The sequence below is a fragment of the Carlito syrichta genome, unplaced genomic scaffold, assembly GCF_000164805.1.
Source record: "Carlito syrichta isolate Samal-C Ts95f unplaced genomic scaffold, Tarsius_syrichta-2.0.1 Scaffold312097, whole genome shotgun sequence".
In the NCBI taxonomy this organism is placed as follows: domain Eukaryota; kingdom Metazoa; phylum Chordata; class Mammalia; order Primates; family Tarsiidae; genus Carlito; species Carlito syrichta.
The window spans coordinates 306322-327021 of NW_007256193.1; the positions used below are offsets into that span (position 1 = coordinate 306322).

General features: G+C 44.1%; 2 protein-coding genes across 4 annotated transcripts in view; one reads left to right on the forward strand and one right to left on the reverse strand.

Moving 5' to 3' along the window:
* The first annotated feature begins 271 nt into the window (after nucleotides 1-271).
* The window catches only part of GLB1L2 (galactosidase beta 1 like 2), a 40104-nt gene continuing 19675 nt past the window's right edge, over nucleotides 272-20700 (forward strand). Inside the window, exons 1-5 of one of the 2 annotated variants that reach the window (XM_008069551.1) lie at nucleotides 272-542; nucleotides 10951-11148; nucleotides 12627-12695; nucleotides 13293-13388; nucleotides 15576-15684. In XM_008069551.1, the coding sequence (XP_008067742.1) occupies nucleotides 331-542; nucleotides 10951-11148; nucleotides 12627-12695; nucleotides 13293-13388; nucleotides 15576-15684 (684 nt within the window). In that variant the 5' untranslated portion in view covers nucleotides 272-330. Of the gene's footprint in view, nucleotides 543-10945; nucleotides 11149-12626; nucleotides 12696-13292; nucleotides 13389-15575; nucleotides 15685-20700 lie in introns of those variants that run through there. The other variant, XM_021718340.1, reaches the window with a different exon arrangement.
* B3GAT1 (beta-1,3-glucuronyltransferase 1) overlaps nucleotides 15755-20700 on the reverse strand; it is a 57175-nt gene continuing 52229 nt past the window's right edge. The window contains exon 6 of one of the 2 annotated variants that reach the window (XM_008069550.2): nucleotides 15755-15879. In XM_008069550.2, the coding sequence (XP_008067741.1) occupies nucleotides 15853-15879 (27 nt within the window). In that variant the 3' untranslated portion in view covers nucleotides 15755-15852. The remainder of the gene's footprint in view (nucleotides 15880-20700) is intronic. The other variant, XM_008069548.2, reaches the window with a different exon arrangement.

Genomic DNA, 20700 nt, shown 5'->3' on the forward strand with positions numbered 1-20700 from the left:
TATGTAGCGCTGTAACCTTATCCCAGTGTTCAAAGAGTGTGCAAGCATTGGGCAACACGTGTTCAATATTTGTGCATCTGCCTGCATATCACGTGCAGGAAAACTGTAAACTTTTCATGTCTTTCCGTAACTTCTGGAATCCGCGAACAGAGGGGGACACTCCCGCCCCTGGATGAGGCCCCGCCTCTGCCCGCGCGAGGCCCCGCCTCTGCCCGCGCGAGGCCCCGCCTCTGCCCGCGCGAGGCCCCGCCTCTGCCCGCGCGAGGCCCCGCCTCTGCCCGCGCGAGGCCCCCCCGGGCGTTGCGGGGGCGGGGCCTCGAGTCGCAGCCAATGAACACCGGCGGGCCGGTTACCCAGACTACCAACGCGTGGCCCCGCCCCCCGCACCGAGGCTCCCGCGCTCATCTGAGTGCAGACAGGAATCCGAACGCCAGTCCTACGCGCAGCGAACGCGCGATGTCCACGTGGAGACTCTCGCTGAGGCCGCGCCACACACTCAAAGTCCTGCTGCTGGTCATCTTGAGCTTTCTGGTGCTCCGCAGGTGAGAGAGTGCCCCGCCCGGCACTTGCTAGACTCCACACACTCTAGCCCTTCACTCTTCAGTGTCTCGCTTCCCGCCAGTCCCGGGTTTCCACGGGGAACAGCCTCTTCTTTTTTGGAGCTCCCCAACACCCAGAGGCCCCCTGGCCCTCTAGACACTCTGCTCTTGCCAGAGACAGGCCTCTGGGTGACTCCATGCGCTGTCTTCCGGGAGCCCAGGCGTCTGTGCCTTGAGCTTTCTCATCCCTCCGCGCCTGTCCAGGCTCTGCTCTCGTGGACACTCGCGGCCATCTGAGAGGTCGGCAGAACTGGCCTTCAGATCCCTCTCAGACGCCTCTCTTCACTGCCTGTCCCAGTTCTCCGTGGGGCGCCCCTTCTGCTCTTCTCCCAGGCCCCTTCATTTTTACGGCTAAAATGATTTAGCCTGCCCAGCACGGTCGTAAGAACACTGCCCCACGGGCCTCCAAGATCCTTAGTCATGATTTATTTGCACGGTTCCAAGATTGATATGTTATTTCTCTCCACTTTCCCATCACTCACCTGTTAGGAGCTTATGCCTCCCTCTCTGCATTTACAAAATGTTGTTTATGGTGGGAGGCTGTGTTCAGTGATAGAACTGTGTAAAAGTTTTCTGGGTGCCCTAGCCCAGAATTTTTCTAAACTGTATCTATTTATAGGATCCTACAGCCCTGATCATGTCTCCCAGGTCAATTGCTGGCACTTTCCATATTCAAAACTTTCAGTGGGAAGCCGACCAGCGGTATCAAATGGTTTTGTGGTGAAAGTTGTTGAGGAGCTGAAGGCTGAGCCCTTGGAACTGTGGCAGAGACAATAGCCCTCAGCTTCTCTATCCCTCTTCTTAGTTTCTCTGAACTTCTGATAGATAGGGACGTGTTTGAAGGAGATATCTGAAAGTGTTTTGCTGCCACAGGAACACATTTAGAAACTCTTTACGTTTACACGTTTTCAAGACGTTTGTCCTTTGTTTCTGAGACAGAGGATGTCATAATATTGTTTGGGAATATTTCATTACCCTAGCTGTTCCCAAGATGTTTCCATTCTGCCTATCATCTCTCATCCATTCCTCTTTGAAGACTGGTCCTGGCTCTTGCAGGATGTGCAGTTTTCTTCCCTGTGTCTGATGCAAATCCCAAAAGAATTACAGCAGAGGCAGCAGGAGCCTTCCGCATACAGCAGGGTGTCAGGGAGCCTGAGCTTCAGAGAGAAAAGCTGGATGTGTGCAGGCAGCCTGTTACTTGCTCATACAGGTGGCCCAGACAGGTCACCAGGAGGGGCAGCACTGAGAGGCACATTCCGAGAGTTTTTAGGAAGTAATGTGGGAAGGAGGCTGAGTGTTTGCTGTTGTCTGGTGGGACAGCGATGAGGTGTCAGGCAGTTGACCTACTTGGGAAGAAGCCCGAGATTCTCTCAGGTGAATTAACTGTGTCCCCACCCGGGTGGGGTGGCTGCGGTAGGAGTCAGTCCGGGGTCATCGGGGTGGCGTGGTAATGGCAACAAAGAATAATGAGCTGTGACTCAAGCCTGTGGAAATAGTTTGACGTGCTTAGGGAGGTCATTATTTTTCCTGCTCCTCTTCTTTCTCAGCAGGTAAGACAGAGACCAGAGAAGCCCAGAACCAAATTGAAGGCTATCTCTTAGAATCTTGTGGAATATGTGTCTTTTTGGTGTGTTTTTAAAATTTATCACCCTCATGGGCCCTTTCTGCCCAATTCCTGATGTCCAACTTGATCTGGATACCAATAATTATGAGCTACTCTAATAACTCTGGAGTTCAGAGTTAAACATACTCTTTGTCTCTCTTCCTGCCTTCTCCAGCTTTGACTAAGTTCATTAACTGAGTGGGAGGTGGGTGCCTCTCTCAGCTGTTGTTGGGAAATGTTGATGTGGCCAGTGAAATATAGGTCACATGAAAACTGGCCACTCAGCTCACAGCTTTGTGGAGCCAAGCTGTCAGGATCAGCCCCTTTTCTGTACCAGAAGGGAGGTATTTGGACAGCAGTTGCCATGAGGTGGGGGGTGTTTGGCTACAACTTTTCTTTTCTTCCATCAACTTTTCCTTGGGCTGGTTTATGGTCTTTCATAACTGTTGAATTGCATCATATCTAAGAACCAATCAGGTTGACTTTAGAGAGGATTTCAACCATAGAATTTTTCAGCTTGAACAATGATATTTCTTATAAATTACCTTCATTGAAGTATAATTGTCATGCAACAAACTGTACATAGTTAACATGTACAGTTTGAAAAGCTTTGAGAATATACTCACCCGTGACTCTACCACCACGATTAAGATAGTGAAAATATCTATCAAAGTTTCCTCATACCTCTTAGTCATTCCTCCCATTTCTTCCTCCCTGTTTCCCAGCCCAAGCAACCACTTATTTGGTGCTTTTTGCTGCCATATATTGGTTTACATTTTCTGGCATTTTCTAGAAATATGTGTTTTCTTTTTTGTTTGGTTTCTTTCACCCAGAATATTATTTTGAAATCTCTGGTGCATATATCAATGTTATCAAGCCTTTGAGCCAGTTTTTCGTTCTCCCACTCCATGAACACAAGAATGCCTGCTTGATGTTATCAAAATCCATGGTTCTCATTCATGACTTTTTCCTTAATATAAATGCATCACTGAGCAAAAATGCAGTCAACTCCTCATACCTAATTCCTGAAATCAGGCAAAATTTGGGAGAGAGGAAAGCCTTAAGGTGGGCAACCATCATCATGCTCTTCCAAAGATAAGTTCATTTCTTCTCTTAGCTCTGCCTCACTTTCTGTTCTTGCCCTGCCATTGTCTGGATTCCAGACCTCAAACTCTTATAGGAAGGAAATGGAGGAGGGCACATCAGACTCCTTTTCCTGAGTAAAGGTGGATAACTTAACAATGCAGGTCATGTTCTTTGGTACAAATTGTGGCCAGTCCTGTCTTCAAAGGTACATGGACAAATTGTACCTCTCTTCCTATGCATCTGGGAGGTAATTGGTTTTATGTGCTTTGCCTATTTTAGGACTCTGCTCTGCCTTGAGGACTGAGTCATATTCCCTGGCATGTTCAAACCCTTTGAATGGTGTCCCTTTCATCTTCTAGTAGTGAATTTTCAGCATCTATGAAGTGTCTCTTTCAGCAGGTACTCACCTGTCTGAAAACAGGTGGTCAGGTGAGACTACTGGGCAGCAGCTCATACTCAGGAAGAGGTGGGATGTCTGATCAGCTTGTGCTAGGAAGGTAGAGTTGGAATTTTTGCAGGACCATACTAGCCAACAGTGGAAGGAGACCAGAGTTGTCTTGAACAGTATTGGTGTAGTTGTGATTTAGGGAAGGGACTGGAATATCCAAAAGATCAGGGACAAAGAGCTTTCGCTTAGCCTTGGCAGCAGAAATATCAGAACATTGGCCAAAGGTTTCTTCTCTCCTTAAGTAAAGGAAGTGGCAAGTTAAATCAAAGCACTTAGTTCTTGATGAAATGACGCATAGTTCCATCAGGTCACCTCAAATGCTCTTCTGTGGAAGAGTTCAGGAGATGCTGGAGCTTGGGGAGAAAGAGGTTTTAGAACACTGTGTACCTGAAAAGGACAGGGCCGCCCTCCCTCATGCCATTATCCAGCAGAGGCAGGGTTCTTTTGGTGGGCGGATATTTGCTGATTTCTCTTCACTCAGTTTTAATTTTTGCTTAAAGCTATTTCACTGTATATTAAAGACCATATTGAAAAAGAGTTCTCATTGTGTGGGTCTTCTGGGATAGAAGGGCAGGGAATATTTTTAGAGGCTTATGGTAATGAAGCAAATATTTCTTGATGGGCATCTGCCCATTAGAGACTCCTAGTTGGTACAGCATCTATACTCTGGCACTCTGAGGCAAAATGGTTAGTGGGGTTGTTCCTTTTATGAACGCATTGTGTGTTTTTTAAAAATATATTTTGTGAGTGGCTAATGTATAAATGTGATGAAATATTCAGAGTATGAGGGGAATATAGTGAAAAGAAACTCCCCCTCCTGGCCTCTAGGCACCCCTCCCCCCAAGGTGATTACAGATAATGATTTCTTTCAAAGGTATTCTGTTCATATATAAGAAGATAGCTATACGTATTATACCATTCGTCCATTAGATACATAATTTATTTAAACAGTTGTCTATTGATGGGCATTGATTTTTTTGCAGTTTTTTTTCTTTTAGCTAACTGTAAGTAGAGTTGCAGCAAATGTCTGTTGGATATATTTCTGTTATTGCTGACTATAAGAGGTATTCATTTTCAATCCTGATAGACACTTCCAAAACAGCACATTTAATTGCTATTGGATTAGTGTAAAGGAGATTCTGAACTCAGCTCCATAGGGGCAATATGAATTCTTTGTGTCTTGTAAGAACTAGCTCATCTCTTATATATCTTTGTAGATAAGTCTTCTGTGGTGGATTTTCAAAAGTATTTAGCTGTGGACTTCTTGCTTGGGGCCTTGTATCTTTGTAAAATGCCTGTTCTTGCTTTGGGAATGGAGGGCCCAGGGTTTTGGGGAGTATTTAGTGCCTTTCCCAATAAAACAGGAACCCAAAGCTTTGGACCCAGACTAATGAGCACATCTAGGAAGTTGGGCCAGACACAGGGACTGAGTTCTGTTTCTCTGTGTCTGATGTTCTTAGACCCCAAGGGTTGGTTCTAGAGGCAGTAGCTTGGTATATAGGTATTAAGGGCATTAGACTGAGTCAAAGAGTGAATAGTTCCTGTCTCAGGCCCTCAAACTCTTCTGCTGAGGGTAGAGAGAACAGAGCTGAAGACTGGTGGGACTGAAATATCTCCAAACCAACAGTTCAGGGGAGCAGGATATTCAAGGAAGTTAGAACGCATGGTAGCCTATAACAGAACTGAACTAGAGTCTTGTGAGTAATGAGTAGAAATTTGCATTTTGTATAGATCCAAGTGAGGAAATGTCTATGTGTGATAATGCCTTGGGGGTCATCTTGGGCATATCTGCTGTCAAATAGTGGTCTCTGTCATGACCACTTAGATTAATGAAGAAGTAAGTGTCTTCTTGGTCAGCATTTTAATATGATGCCCTAGATCTATATTCAGTTGAACCTCTGCTTAGGGAGACTACCTAGTAGGGACACAGTGTGCCTGGAAATTGAATTTGTAAACCACCATCTCAGATAAGTAAGTATGTGTTTTATTTAGTCCAAAATAACCAGCCCTTGGGACCAGTAAAGATTTATGTTCTGGAAATCGACGGACTATAATTGTAGCTCAGGTACCCAGCTTTCCCATGGCCTTGGCCAGCCTCAGATTGCATGAGTGTTGCCTGGTCTCTTCCAGAGGTCATCATAGTTCAGATGTTCATGACACAGTCTCTGCCATGCCTGGTTGTGCGGATCCTGGCCCATCTGTGTCTAGTCATATTCTATGTGATAGAGCAGATACATGAGGGAGATGACTGTGACTCCAATGAGGCCTACCTGCCCCACCATGACCCTGGTTACTGACCAGTTTTTGCAGGATCTATAGGTGACACAGGGATGCTCACATGGCAAGAGACATTTCAAGATTGCCCTGATTAGCACTCCTTGCTCAAGGAGATCCTTTAAGGTGGTGACTGGATCGGGCTCTCCTACTCAGCCTCCCTGCAAGATCCTCTCTGAAACTTGGCAATCAATTCATGGGTCCATTCCCATCCAAAGAGGTTGTAATCTTGCCACCTGCTCATCTGCCCTTTTCCATCCATACACATCCACCTAGCACTTTTGCCAATGCCTGGAGACATCCGGCCCACTGAAGCTTGCCTGTACCCATTGTCCTCTTCATCCACTTCAATAATCAAGGATAAAGTACTATAGAAGGCTTCCTTTTCCCTTGATTCCTCACCAGGTATGGCTGGATGAGAATTCCTCACCATTGGGTGCAAAACTCAGGACCTATGTCCTCTGCTTTGTGTTTCCTTTACAACTTATTTTTGTGTCTGTATCTTGCACAGCCTTCAGTACAAACACTTTTCCATTTATTTTTTTAAAAAAATAATAATAAAAAAATAAATAAATAAAAAGCAGATTTTGATTCATAAGTCTCAAGTAAGGCCTGAGTCTCTGCATATCTCACAAGCTGCAGCTGAAGATACTCTGCAGCCTGCAGACCACACCTGGAGAAGCCAGCCTAGGAGGTTTCTTGATGGTTAGTCAGCAACAAGGGAGAAGACTAAGGGTGTTTGTTACTAGCAGGGATTTGTTGGAATGAGGGTCACAGAGAGGTGCCTTCAACCCCGCCTTATTCTCTGGTCAGAACTTCAAAAGCACAATCTTCAAATCTTTACTGAAGCACACATCAATGATCCTAACTTCTGTTTACGAGTGAGGGGGAGTCTTGAGAACACGCATTCCAAATGGTTGAAGTACAGCTTGGATTTCTCAGTGAATTCATCATGGGTGAGAGGAGGCCCTTGCATTCATAAGGATTGCAACCTGATGGAATGATTGCTAAATTATATTATCACTGTATAAAAACAATGAGTTCAGGCATTGTGGCTCATGCTTGTAATCCCAGCACTTTGGGAGGCAGAGATGAGAGGATTGCCTAAGTCCTGGGGTTCAAGACCAGCCTGGACAACTCGACAAGACCTCGTCTCCATAACAAGTCAAAAATTAGCTGGCATAGTGGTGCATGCCTATGGTTCCTGCTACCTGGAAGGCTGAGGTGGAAGAATCACCTGATCCCAGCAAGTTGTGGTTACAGTGGCCATGAGTGTGCCACTGCACTCCTGCCTGGGCAACAGAGTGAGACTCTGACAAACCCCCCCCTAAAAAAAAAACAATGGTATTGTGTGTATGTGTGTGTTACACCACCAGATTGTCAAAATGCCCCTGTTTTTAAGAAAATAATTTATCTGTTGCCAGGTGGGGTGCAGTGCAAAATTTGTGGGTTCTTTGTCTCAGCACTGAAAGGAATTTCACAGTGGCCAGTGAAGTAAAACAGAGTTTATTAAGGAAAGAGAAGGAGAAAGATATAGGAAAATGTGCCTCAGCATGGGTATCTTGGAGAAAGACCACATTGTTGCCTTTTACAAAAAGAGATATTAGCTACCTAGTTATTGATATGCTAATGAGTAGGCTACTGATATCCACTGTGGAAAGCTTGCCATGGGGAGGCAAGCTTTTATCATTGGTAGGCTGACTTGTCAGATTTGGTGACTAAGAGCTAAAAGGTGGTCTGATTTACATTTCTGTAAGCTAATGCTTCCTGGTCCAGGAGCCACCTTGATGATATTTTTCTTTGGCTAGCTGAAGGGGTGAGATAGACTGGCAGTTTACGTTGAATCTACATTCTAACCCAAAGAGTGGTTCAGCCTGCAGACAAGATGTCCGAAAGCTTCCTTACTAAAAATTAAAATTGCCTATAAGAAATGTATCTATCTATGTTTAACTTACCCTGACTATCCTGCCTCACATCCAGTTCTTGCTCATACTAGCTATGGGTAAACCCAGTAGGTGCATCATGGGAAAGTTGAGGAGAGTGCTTTGGAGTGGTAGACAGGCGAGCCTGGTGAGTACCTGAGCCAGGGAGTGCTAGGCAGGAGGCAAAATGCATTCTTTGGAGTAGGTGTGGTCAAATCAAGGGAGACTCAAACTCTCCTATGTCTGTGGTGTGGGAAACTTCAGACAAAACCAGAACAATCGGGAGCTTGTAGCCAAAGGAAAGAGCCTGGTGAGAAGAGCAGGGGTGCCAAAGGAAGGCCTGGATAGAGGCCCAGAGGAATCCAAGGCCTCATCTTAGCAGTCCAAGGCTTCATCTATGAGTGCAGGGTTGGTGGGTTTCCCTGAAAGGGCCAGGTAGTAAATGTTTTCAACTTCGCAGACCTTATAGTCTCTACTGCAACTACCTAACTGTAAAAAGCAGCTGTGTATGTAGAGGGTGTGGTAGCATGCTGGTAAAACTGTTTATGAACATGGAAGGGTAAAGTTCATATAATTTTTTTGTGTCCTAAGATATTATGCTTTTGATTTTTTTCAACCACTTAAAAACATGAAAACCAGTCTCAGCTTGCAGGCCATATGAAGACAGGTGGCAGGTTGGATTTCACCCAAGGCCCCAGTTGTCCAATGCCTAGCCTAGATGGTGGGTTGGTCTGATTGAATCCCAGTGTACAGAATCTTTCACTGTCAAATTTTAGAAATTGTAAGTTGGCTTTGGCACAAAGTCTAGCACAAAAAATGAATACTAAAATGGAGAAAAATGGAAAAGTTGGGATTATTCCATATGTTGGGGCTTAGAAACTGATACCCTACAATATGGTGTTTTGACATGCTGAACTGAAAGCTCAGGGTCTCTCTGACCTGATCTCCCCAGACCTAGAAAGAAGCTGCTTCCTCTCTCTGTTATCTCATTATCTGTTGCAGGAAGGAACATAACCAGACCTAGCCCAAACTTTTTTACAAAATGATAGCCTGTATCTCAGGTTCACTCAACTCAACTTGCAAAGAAAATTATTTGCAAGTCAATCTCTGTTCCTCAATCCATTTATTCTCCCAAGTATTCATTCATTTTTCTCTAGCAATTATTTTTTGTCTCTCAATAGAATTCCTCTTTGCCCTCCTCCCAACTTCAAGATGGTATTTAAGTTTCTGTAACTCATTGGGGAAGTTGGGTCTTCAAATGGAAGTCTCCTGTGTAAATGTTAAATACATTTTTATGCTTTTTCTCTTACTAAATCAATCTGCTCCTGCCAGTGATTTTTTTCAGCAAACCTTTAGGGGACTGACGGCCATGGCCCTCACTCATATTAGGGATGTAAAATGCACTGAGGCCGTTCTCTCTAATATTTACAAGCATGCTAAAATAAATTTTATTTCAAATAGTGGTGAGACTCTTTCACCGCGCATTATAGAGTATTTTATTTCTATCAGACCCTCACAGTGGTTTTTCCAATCAGTTGGGACAGGCTTAGCCCTGTTTCACAGGGAAGAAACTCCTGCCCAGAGAGCTGGTGTTGCTGACCCAAGGTATAGTGCTGCCAAGCACAGGGTCAGAATTCACATCCAGATCTTTCTCTTTCAGATAGTGTTTTTGTTCTCACTCTTTCATGTAGGTGGCCCTTTGGAAGAACTGTGTCCTAAAATGTCATTTGACAGTTACTTATTGGAACGGAGAACTTTTCTCTTTAAAGAAAGGAAATGTGGTGAACAGGCTCCCACCTGACCTATAGATGACCATTCCATCCCCAGTGTGACAGAACTGTAGTCTGCAGGTTCTGAGTGAGCTTTGAGGCCTGGGGCTGTGAGAAGTGGAAAGGAGTAGGTAAAAAGCAATTTTCTTTGCCCGAGAGTGATGAATATGTCAAAATTCCCAAGTGGTCAGTGTTGTCTATGCTATCTTCTTCCCTGGCATTTTGCTGCCCCGTCTCTGGCCACCTGGGCCCTCAGACTCATTGTAGGGAGCTTTGATGCTGAGAAGCCCGGCCTGGTAGTTGCCCTCCTCTGTCAGGTGCTGAAATGAAAACTGGGTGAGGAAAAAGGCGCCAACTAGCATTTGTTTTTGCCCCAGATTCACTCATGTTCTTGTTTTCTGTCTCCAACTTTCCTATTCTTCCTGGTTGAAAATTCACAGCTCCCCAGGTTCTCTTGCTGGCTTGCTTCACATCCTCCAGGAGATTAGCTGGAAAAGAGGGGGAAGAACACTATAGGGGCACTAAGTCACTGGGATTAATCTGAGGGACTCCCCTTGGCCAGCCTGAGAGATGCCAGGAGTTGCTTTTTCACAAGCTAAACTTTCCAACAGCCTTCCTTGGTGGGACTCTGCCATGCTGGATTACCTCTGAGCAGATGCTTGATCTTCAGAAAACAATCGAGACCTGGAAATCTGGTCAATGGATAGATGCTGTTTAACTTAGATGCCTCTTTCCAGGTATCTGCACCTTGAGTCGAGCAGCTGTGGCCACGAGGGGGCTCGGAGGTATTGTTTGAAGTAGTTGTTGCTTTCATGCTTAGTCATATGGCCCAGCAAAGCTGGCCATAGGACAGTCTGTATGCAGCACTGCTCCTGAGTCCTGACACCAGGCAGCAGACCCTCAGCCCCTGAAAACACCCTTCCCATGTAGTGTGACCTGCCTCGTCCTCTCTCCTTTTAGCACCCGAGTCTCCATGTTGAACGTTGTGTTTGTCTTGTTCCTGGCTGCTGCGTCAGCTTCCCCTTCCCCGGCAGTGGGTCCCAGCCGAGTGAGTGGTGCTGAAGAAAGACCCCTTCCAAGGTTTGACTGCATTGGAGGGTGGGAGCTTTCCCTAGCTACCTGGAAACAGGCCCTCTTTAGAGAGAAATGCTGAGGACCTGTGAAGGAGGCAAGGGAGCTGGTCTCCTTTCCATGCTCTGCCCTTGCCTCAGGGAGTTTTAGGTTTCCAAGGAATGTCTCTTCTCTCCAGGTTGTACTGGAGCACTCTTCTCCCTTCGTGGCTCAAGCATCGGCAGTTAGGGCTACAGGCAAAAGGCCAGAACTTTGTGCTGGAGGACTCTACCTTCTGGATCTTTGGGGGCTCCATCCACTATTTCCGTGTGCCCAAGGAGTACTGGAGAGACCGCTTGCTGAAGATGAAAGCCTGTGGCTTGAATACCCTTACCACGTAAGTGTGCTGGCTCCATCCCCCACCAAGCCTGGCTACCAAGTAAGGTGCCTGGTGCCTGCATGTAGAAAAATTGGGGGGTCGGGGAGGTCAGAGAAGCAGCCCAAGTCCTCTGCTTGGGGCTGAAGGGTTGGGGTCTCCCTTCCTCCTGATCCCTATAGAACTCTCTATTAATGGATGAAAATAATAATATGTTCAGTTGTGAATAATCTGGATCTTTTAATGTTTTTTTTTTCTCAAATTGCCAATAGATACTTGGCTCTAAGTCTATGAAATAAAGCAAGTTGGCCGAATCATTCCATTTTTAGGCAAAAATATGTGATTACAAATCAAGGAGATAGCTTTTCTTGGGTGGCTTGTGAACTGATTTTGAAGATAATTTTTTAAAGAGTCATAGCAGTGTTCTGAGCCATGACAATATTGTTGAAACACATCTGTGCAACTTCGCCAAAGGAGTCCTGTTGATGGTAGGAACCTACTGGCTCTGCTCTCTGTCTTGCAGAGGCAGGACAGTCTCTATGTGCTAAAACATAGGACTCATGTATCTGAATTGGAAGCCAGACAACTCTCTCTTTTCACCTGGGAATGTTCTTTGCAGCTGGCAGGCGCTGCAGATAAGAGTAGCTGTCACTACTGCTGTCACCCCTGAATCGTCCCTCTGCCTCTTGAGTTGGGCCTGCCCAAGGGCTCACTTCATTCCCTTTCATCTCTTTTATTTTTTTATTTATTTTTTGAGTTGGAGTCTCACTCTTGTCACCCAGACTGGAGTGCAGTGGGATACTCATGGCCACTACAGCCTCGACCTGCTGGGCTTAGGAGATCCTTCCACCTCAGCCTTCCAAGTAGCTGGAACTACAGATGCACACCACCATGCCTGGCTAGTTTTTGTGATTTATTATAGAGACAAGGTCTCACCAAGTTACCCAGGCTGGTCTCAAATCCCTGGGCTCAGGCACTCCTCTTGCCTCGGCCTTTCAAAGTGCTGAGATTACAGGCTGAGTCACTGCACTTGGCTTCTTTTCCTCTCTTTAGAGTTAGAAGCTCCATTCTGTTGCAGGTTTTGGGGTTCTGGATACTTCAGTAAAAATAGGATGATAACAGAGGTTTCCTCTTGCCCTACTTACCCTACTTTTAGTTGTTTTTCTAATAAAGTTACTTCTCCAAGGGTGTGGAGTGGGGATGGCAAGCTGACCTGGGGTCATAGAGCCAACCTTTTACTCAGCATGTCTTATGTTTTGCTTAAATCTTGTTGACCTTCTTGCCTTCTCCTAAGGAGATGAGACATTTGTCCTCTTTGGATAGCTCTGGATTTTGGTCTTTAGATCTGTTCAGTTAGTTCCTGATTCCAGTCCTACCTAAAGTCACTAAGAAAAATATCTTCAGGCATCATGTTGGGCTTTAGGGTTAAAGGGGGTAATCTAGGTAGTGAAGTGGAATGGAGGACAAACTCTTACCTGTAATGATCTTTTCTGTTACAGCTATGTTCCGTGGAACCTGCATGAGCCAGAGAGAGGCAAATTTGACTTCTCTGGGAACCTGGACCTGGAGTACGTGGCGCTGTTGCTTTTGGAGCAGGGCAGAGAGGTGGCCACTTGGGTGGATTAGGAACCAAAGAAAACCAGAGAGGAGCCTGGGTCTGGAGTTGTGTTCTCAGGCCAGAGAGAGACCCTATTCTCAGAACTCGAGGTACCCTGGCTGTGATCTGCTCCTCAGAGGGGCTGGGCCTGCAGCCTCTGGGCCCTATATCTTCACTGAAGCCTGGAGGGGCTGAAGACCCTGGGTGCTGATTGACTCTGTAGGGGCTCTAGCCACGTAGGTGGGGGCAGGGGCTGCCCCTCTAGGGTAGCAGGGCCACTTGGGTCAGGTTCACTATTAAGATCCCTGTACCCTGGCTGATGTCCTTTCCCCTCAGGCCCCTGGCGGGACTGTGTGGATGGTCTGAGACTGGGAGTAGTTGTGGCCTCCAGCCTGCAGGAGTCTCTGCTCTGCTGAGGGTGGGGGACCGAGCCTTCCCTTTACCCCAGTTTGTCTCCCTGGTTGAAAGAGGCAGGCATGGACAGGAATTGCCACCCTGTGATGCATGTGCTCCCTGGCACTTGGCCCTGTACTGTCTTGGGATGTGCTGACATTGTTTACCTCTCTAGGGCCTTTGTCCTAATGGCCGCGGAGATTGGATTGTGGGTGATTCTGCGTCCAGGCCCCTATATCTGCAGTGAGATTGACCTCGGAGGCTTGCCCAGGTAAGCGGGACTGTGACAGGCTCCACTGTGATTTGAGGGACCTGTGTGCTGGTGCAAAATGCCCACAGGTATAGGTCTAGTTTTGCTTTTACATTACAGTTTCCATTCTGTACAGAATTTCCTTTTTAGAATGAGTGGCATTCAAAGGGGATCATTTTGAATGAATGATGTTGCTCTCATAAAGTCTTGTGAAGATTATTATTATTATCATTATTGTTATTATTATTATTTTAGAGATAGGTTCTCACTCTGTTGCCCAGGCTGGAGTACAGTGGCATGATGATAGCTCACTGCAGCCTCGAACTATCAGGCTTAAACGACTCTCCTGCCTTAGGCTCCTGAATAGCTAGGGAGGTGGTACAGGCATGCACCACCATGCCTGGCTAATTAAAAAATAATTTTTGTAGAGCTGGGGTCTCACTATGTTGCCTAGACTAGTCTTGAACTCCTGGCCTCAAGCAGTCCTCCTGCTTTAGTGTGGACTTAGGTAGCAGGCAGCAGATGGATTGACTCTCCTGAGACATATAGTTCTTCAGGACTCTGCTGTGGAGTTGAGACCCCAGGTAGGTTATTCATCTGTTCTGGGCCTCACTTTATGTGTTTACAAAATGGGGAAAATCAAATCTTCCCTATCGGTTTCTTAGGGATGTTACCAAGCATTTTTTGAAAAGTTCAAATATTATGATAAAATGTAAGAGAAACAAATTATTTTTATTGTTTTACCTTTAAATCTCAGGTCATCCTGTATAAGTCTTGGCTGAGGTAGTGTTCTATGGTTGGAGCAGAAATCTAGACAGGAATCAGCGGGGACCTCATTTGTTCCTTGTCCTCATCATTATTGACATGAAGATTTTCTTTTTAATAGGCATACTCTTTCCCAGCCTTACACTGTTACCAGGCAGTTAGAACCAGGCTTTCCACCCTAGGCTGCCCCAGGGGGCAAGAAGGCAGATTCTGTTCCCCACACCGTCTCTGGGGAAATGCTTCTCCCCACAGTGCAAACCAAGCCCAGGCCTTGTTTTCCTTCTGTTTCCAGCACAACCTACTCTTCCCTCAGGGGCACAGCTCTGTCTCCTCTCCTTCACCACTCAGGGTCACTTCTCAGGTGCTGAGCCTTTTGGCCTGGCAGTCTTGCCCTCCATTAGGCTGTGATCACAGCCAGGGTGACCCCCCCCACAACCCCCACTCCGTGTGGATTAGAAAGCTGCATGCCACAGTCAGCGATTTCCTCAGGCTCAGCTGGAGGCGGGCACAGGAGGACAGGGTTTAGCGGTCTTAACTTAGAAGCTGCTGGAGGCTCTGGCACTCAGACCCTCCCCCACCCGTGTGGCACCTGCCCATTCATGAAAGGGGGGCACGTGGGCACACCAGAGATGTGGAATCCGAATGGGAGTGAGAAACCTGAGTTGTTTGGTGTGGGGTGAAATGTGAAGGTGTCAGTCTAGAGGAAACCGTTGTCTTCTTTTCACTGACAGAAACTGTATAATTTCCTGACCCTGTTCAGAACTTCCAGATCAGGGCAAGGGGAGTCTCAGTATTTTGTTAGCAAATACAGTGTTTTCTCAGAACTTCAAGTGAAAAGGAAGTATCTTGACTCCAGCTTTGGGAGTTACCATGGTGCTGTGCTCCTCTGGGGAATTTGGGATCACAACACACAGGTTGGAGAAATAATTTATCTTTGCTCAACTGCTGTTCCTGGGCTGAGTTCTGCATAGCCGATGCAGTTAATGCCAGCACGGCAGCTGTGTTGGCACAAATAGAAGCTATACTTTGGTCAGTCCCCCAGTCTCTGTGTTGGGCTTCTTTTTCGGGGTGATGCTGGGAGGTTGTGTGTTCTTTTCCAGCCTGAGAGATTCCTAAGCCCTTTGGCTTCACCCCTTTGTAATGAGATTGTAAGTGCTGAAGACTAGGCCTAGGGTCCTGTGAAGAGCTTTTCTCGCTGCCTGGCAGCCAGGACCTGTGGCTGGAAATGAACTTCCCCTAAGTCCTTGGGAGGAGAAACTGTGGAAAGAGGGGCTGGACTGGATCAATTTGCACAATTTCCCAGCTTCCAGACTAAGGGGTTGGAATGAGAATGGCCCATTCCTGAGCACGCTGGGGCTGGTTGCTTCTCACTCCACCATCTGCTCATAGCAGGACCACAGATAGTGATGTTAATATAATCCCTGCCTCCCTTTTTACTTCAAGCTGGCTACTCCAAGACCCTGGCATGAGGCTGAGAACAACTTACAAGGGCTTCACAGAAGCAGTGGACCTTTATTTTGATCACCTGATGTCCAGGGTGGTGCCACTCCAGGTACAAGCAAATGGACTCTTCTTTGATCTTCACCCATCTTCCTCCTTGGTTATTCTCAGACCAAAGGGCTCCTGGTTCTTTTCAACGCAGGAACACACTCTTCCTCATTGCTTGAGATTTATAATTGGAGGGGTTTGCCATAGTTGTCTTTAGAAAGATCTGTGTGTTTCAATGTTGTCTCAGGTGGGTACAATGCTGAAAGGACAAGCAGATGTCAGGGCTCACATCACACCATAGTGCTGGAGGTGTGACTCATGCTGGGTAGACAGGGATGTCTTTATAACAGAACACCCATCTGTCAGTGTCCCAAGAGCACAGTGGCTCAGCTCTGCTACCTAAAAGGTGCTACATGGTACACATTTTCTATTCAAAACATATGTGTTAGAATAGTTTTTTTGTGGGGGGGAAAGTATCTTAACATTTCATGTAATAACTGGAAGCTATAAAAAAAGCAGGCATGGGAAAAATCAACACAGTTGCTTATGTAAAACCATGAAGAATGACACTGAGAGATTAGTATACTTGTACACATTTGCTCTTAAGTCAGTGAATGGTTTGGAATATTTACAGCACACATAAAAGGGAACAACCACATAAAACACATGATGCCTAGTTACATTTGAACTTCAGATAAGCAAGGAATAATTTTTAAAGTATAAATATATCTGAAATATTGCATGGGTCATGCTTCCACTAAAATATTATTCATTGTACATTCAAATTTAACTGTGTCCTGCATTTCTACTTATGAAATCTGGTAGTCCTAACCATGATAGAAGCAAGAAGCAGTGGACCTTTATTTTGGTCACCTGATGTCCAGGTGGTGCCACTCCAGGTACAAGCAAATGGACTCTTCTTTGATCTTCACCTATCTTCTCCCTTGGTTATTTCTCAGACCAAAGGTCTCCTGGTACTTTTCAACACGGGAACATACTCTTCTCCACTGCCTGAGATTTAGGGGCTAGGGGCTACTGAGATGATTCAGCAGGTTATAGTAGGGGGCTGGGTGGCGGATGTAGGAGTGGGGCAGTGGGAAGGTCATCCTGGGAACAAGGCTTAGACATGGGAATAGAGAACAATGCTTTTTTTTCCCTCCTGGGTGTAATGTAATTATTTAATTTAATTTACTTTTCTGTTGTGGTATATTATGCATAACATAAGAATTGCTATTTTAACCATTTTAAGTATATAGTTCAGTGGCACTAAGTATATTTATATTATTGTACAGTAATCACCCAATTCTTAGTTCTGGATTCTATAACAAAATACCATAGACTGGGTGGCTTACAAACAATAGAACTTTTATTTCTCACAGTATAATTTCCAGTTCTGGTCTTTCACTGTTCTGGAAGCTGGGAAGGTCAAGGTCAGGGTACTGGCAGATTTGATATCTGGCGAGGGCTCTCTCCTGGGGTGCAGATAGCCATTTTCTTGCTTTATCCCCACATAGCAGAGAGAGCAAGAAAGCTCTCTGGGGTCCCTCTTATAAAGGCACTAATTCACAAGGACTCTACTCTCATAACCTAACCACCTCCTAAAGGCCCCACTTCTTCTTTTTTTTTTTTGAGTTGGAGTCTCACTTTGTCACCCAGACTGAAGTGCAGTGGCCGCTCCCGGCCACCACAGCCTCAACCTGCTGGGCTCCGGCGATCCTTCCGCCTTAGCCTTCCAAGTAGCCGGAATTACAGGCATGCGCTACCACGTCTGGCTGATTTTTTGATTTATTGTAGAGATGAGGTTTCGCTGCCCAGGTGGGTCTCGAACCCGCGGCCTCAGGCAATCCACTCACCTCAGCCTCCCAAAGGCGTGGGTTACAGGCTGAGCCACCAAGCCCAGCTAGGCCCCACTTCTTAATACCATCACATTAAGGGTTAGAATTTCAATGTATACATTTTTGGGGAACATAGGTTTTCAGTTCTTTGCAACCATTATTTATCTCTAGGCCTTTTTAAAAAATCTTCTCCAACTGAAACTCTGTACCCATTAAACTCCCCATTCTTGCCTCTCTACAGCTTTTGGCAGCCACCATTCTACTGTCTGTCTTCATGAATTCAATTATTTTAGCTTCCTCATATAAGTAGAGTATTTAGTATTGTTGAGTGGCTTATTTCACTTGGCATAATGTTCTTAAGGTTCATCCATGTTGTGTGTGTGAGAATGTCCATCCTTTTTAAGGCTGAATAATATTTTATGTTTGCATTTTATTTATCAGTTCATTCATCAATGGACATTTGGTTTGCTTTTACCTTTTGGCTACTGTGAATAATTCTGTTTTGAACATAGGTGTACAAATATCTTTTAGAGTCCCTGCTTTCACCTTCTTTTGGGTATACACCCAGAAGTGAAATAATTGGATCAAATTTTAATTCTATGTTTAATTTTTTGAGGAACCGCCATACTATATTCCTAGAATTTGTACCATATTACAGTCCCCCCAGCAATGCACAAGCATTACCATTTCACCACATTCTTTCCAACACGGTTATTTTCTGTTTATTTGATGAGAACCATCCTGAGGTGTGTGAAGTGGTACCTCATTGTGGTTTTGTTTTGCATTTCTCTAATGACTAGTGATGCTGAGCATTTTTTCATGTGCTTATTGGATATTTGTATATCTTTGGAGAAATGTTTATTGAAGTCCTTTGCCCATTTTTGAATCTGTATATTATTGTTGAGCTGTAGGAGTTCTCTATATTTTGTGATATCAATTCCTTGTCAGGTATATGCTTTGCAAATATTTTCTCTTATTCCATGGGCTGCCTTTGCACTCTCTTGATGGTATTCTTTTATGCATAAAAGTTTTAAATTTTGATTAAGTCTAACATACTGCTTTTTTTTCTTTTGTTGCCTTTGCTGTTGGTACCATAGCCAAGAAATCACTGTCAAATCCAGTGTCATGCATGGATATACTTTTAGCTCTTATGTTGAGATCTTTGATTCATTTTGAGTTAATTTTTGCATATGATGTAAGGTAAGGGTCCAACTTAACTTTTTTGCATGTGGATATCCAGTTTTCTTACCATTTGTTGAAAAGACCATTCTTTCCCCCTCCCTCCCCATGAATGGCCTTGTACCTTTGTCAAAAATCATTTGACCATATGTCTGTCTTTATGTCAGTACCATACTATTTTTTATTTTTGAGTTGGAGTCACTCTGTTGCCCAGACTGGAGTGCAGTGGCCGCTCCCGACCACCGCAGCCTTGATCTGCTGGGCTCCAGCGATCCTTCCACCTCAGCCTTCCAAGTAGCTAGAACTACAGGCGCGCGCTACCACGCCCAGCTAATTTTTGATTTTATTGTAGAGATGAAGGCTCACCAAGTTGCCCAGGCGGGTCTCAAACCTATGGGCTCAGGCAGTCCACTCACCTCAGCCTCCCAAAGTGCTGGGATTACAGGCTGAGCCACCGAGCCGGCTAGTACCATACTATTTTGATTACTGTAGTTTTTTTGTAGTAAGTTTTGAAATCAGAAAGTATGAGACCTCTAATTTTGTTTTTCTTTTTCAATATTTGGCTACTTAGCGTCCCTTGAGTAGCCATATGAATTCTATTTTGGCCTTTTCTGTTTTGTCAAAACATTGCTGAGATTTTGGTAGGCATTGTATTGACTCTGTAGATCACTTTGGGTAGTATGGGCATCTTAACTATATTAAATCTTCCAAACTGTGAACATGGGATATCTTTCCACTTATTGATGTCTTCTTTATTTTCTTTTAGCATCATTTTGTAGTATACAGTCAGTGTACCACTGTTTCTCCTCCCCGATTGCATTTATTTCTAAGTATTTTATTCATTTTGATGCTATCATAAGTGAGATCATTCATTGTTAGTGTATAGAAACATAATTGATTTTTGTGCATTGATTTTTGTATCCTGAAAATTTGCTGAATTATTAACTTTATAGGTTTTGTGTGTTTGTGTGTGTGTGTATATATATATAATCTGTACTATTTTCTACATTTAAGATCATGTTAAAAAAAGAGATCATGTTTGTGAACAGAAATAATGATACTTTTTTTTTTCTAATTTTGTTGCCTTATATTTTTTTTTTCTTGACTAATTGCACTGGTTAGGACTTCCAGTACTATGTTGAATAGAAGTGGTGAAAGCAGGAATCCTTGTCTTATTCCTATTTTAGAGGAAAAACTTTCAGTCTTTCACCATTGAGTAAGATGTTGGCTGTGGACTTTTCACATATGGCCTTTACTACGTTGAGGTAATTTCCTTTTATTCCTAGTTAGCTGAATGTCTTCATCATGAAAGAATGTTGAATTTTGTCCTTCTTTGTGTCTTGTAACAGTTTTGATATAATGTCTATTTTGTTTTATATTAGTAAGGCCACCCCTGATATCTTTTGGTTACTGTTTGCATAAAATATCTTCTTCTATTTTTTCATTTTCAACTACATGTATCCTTAGGCCTAAAGTGAGTATCTTGTAGACAGCATTGGATATTGATTTTTAAAAATCCATTCTGCCAATATATGTCTTTTGATTGGGGAGTTTAATTCATTTACATTTAATGTATAATGTTTTGTCACATTAATTGTTGTTTCTGTGTGTCTCTCATGTCCTCTATTACTGCCTTCTTTTTGTCTAGTTGATTTTTTGTAGTGACACTTTTTATAGTGATTCTCTTTTAAATTCATTTGTTTATATTCTATAGATATTTTCTTTGTAGTTACCATAGGATTACATATAATATCCCAAAGTTATGGCATTCTATCTTAAATTGATAAAACTTCAATTACATACAAAACTTGTACTTCTTTATTGTTCTGCTCTTCCATTTTCTTTTACTGATATTACAAATTACGTCTTTACATATGGTATACTCATTAACTTACATTCATAATTATTTTTATGCATCTGGCTTTTAAATCTTACAGAAGATAAAAAGTCACATTATAAATGAAAATTACAATAATTTGTAATTTTTTTCATGTACCTACCTTTACTGGAAATGTTTATATATATATATATATATATATATTTTTTTTTTTTTTTTTTTTTTTTTT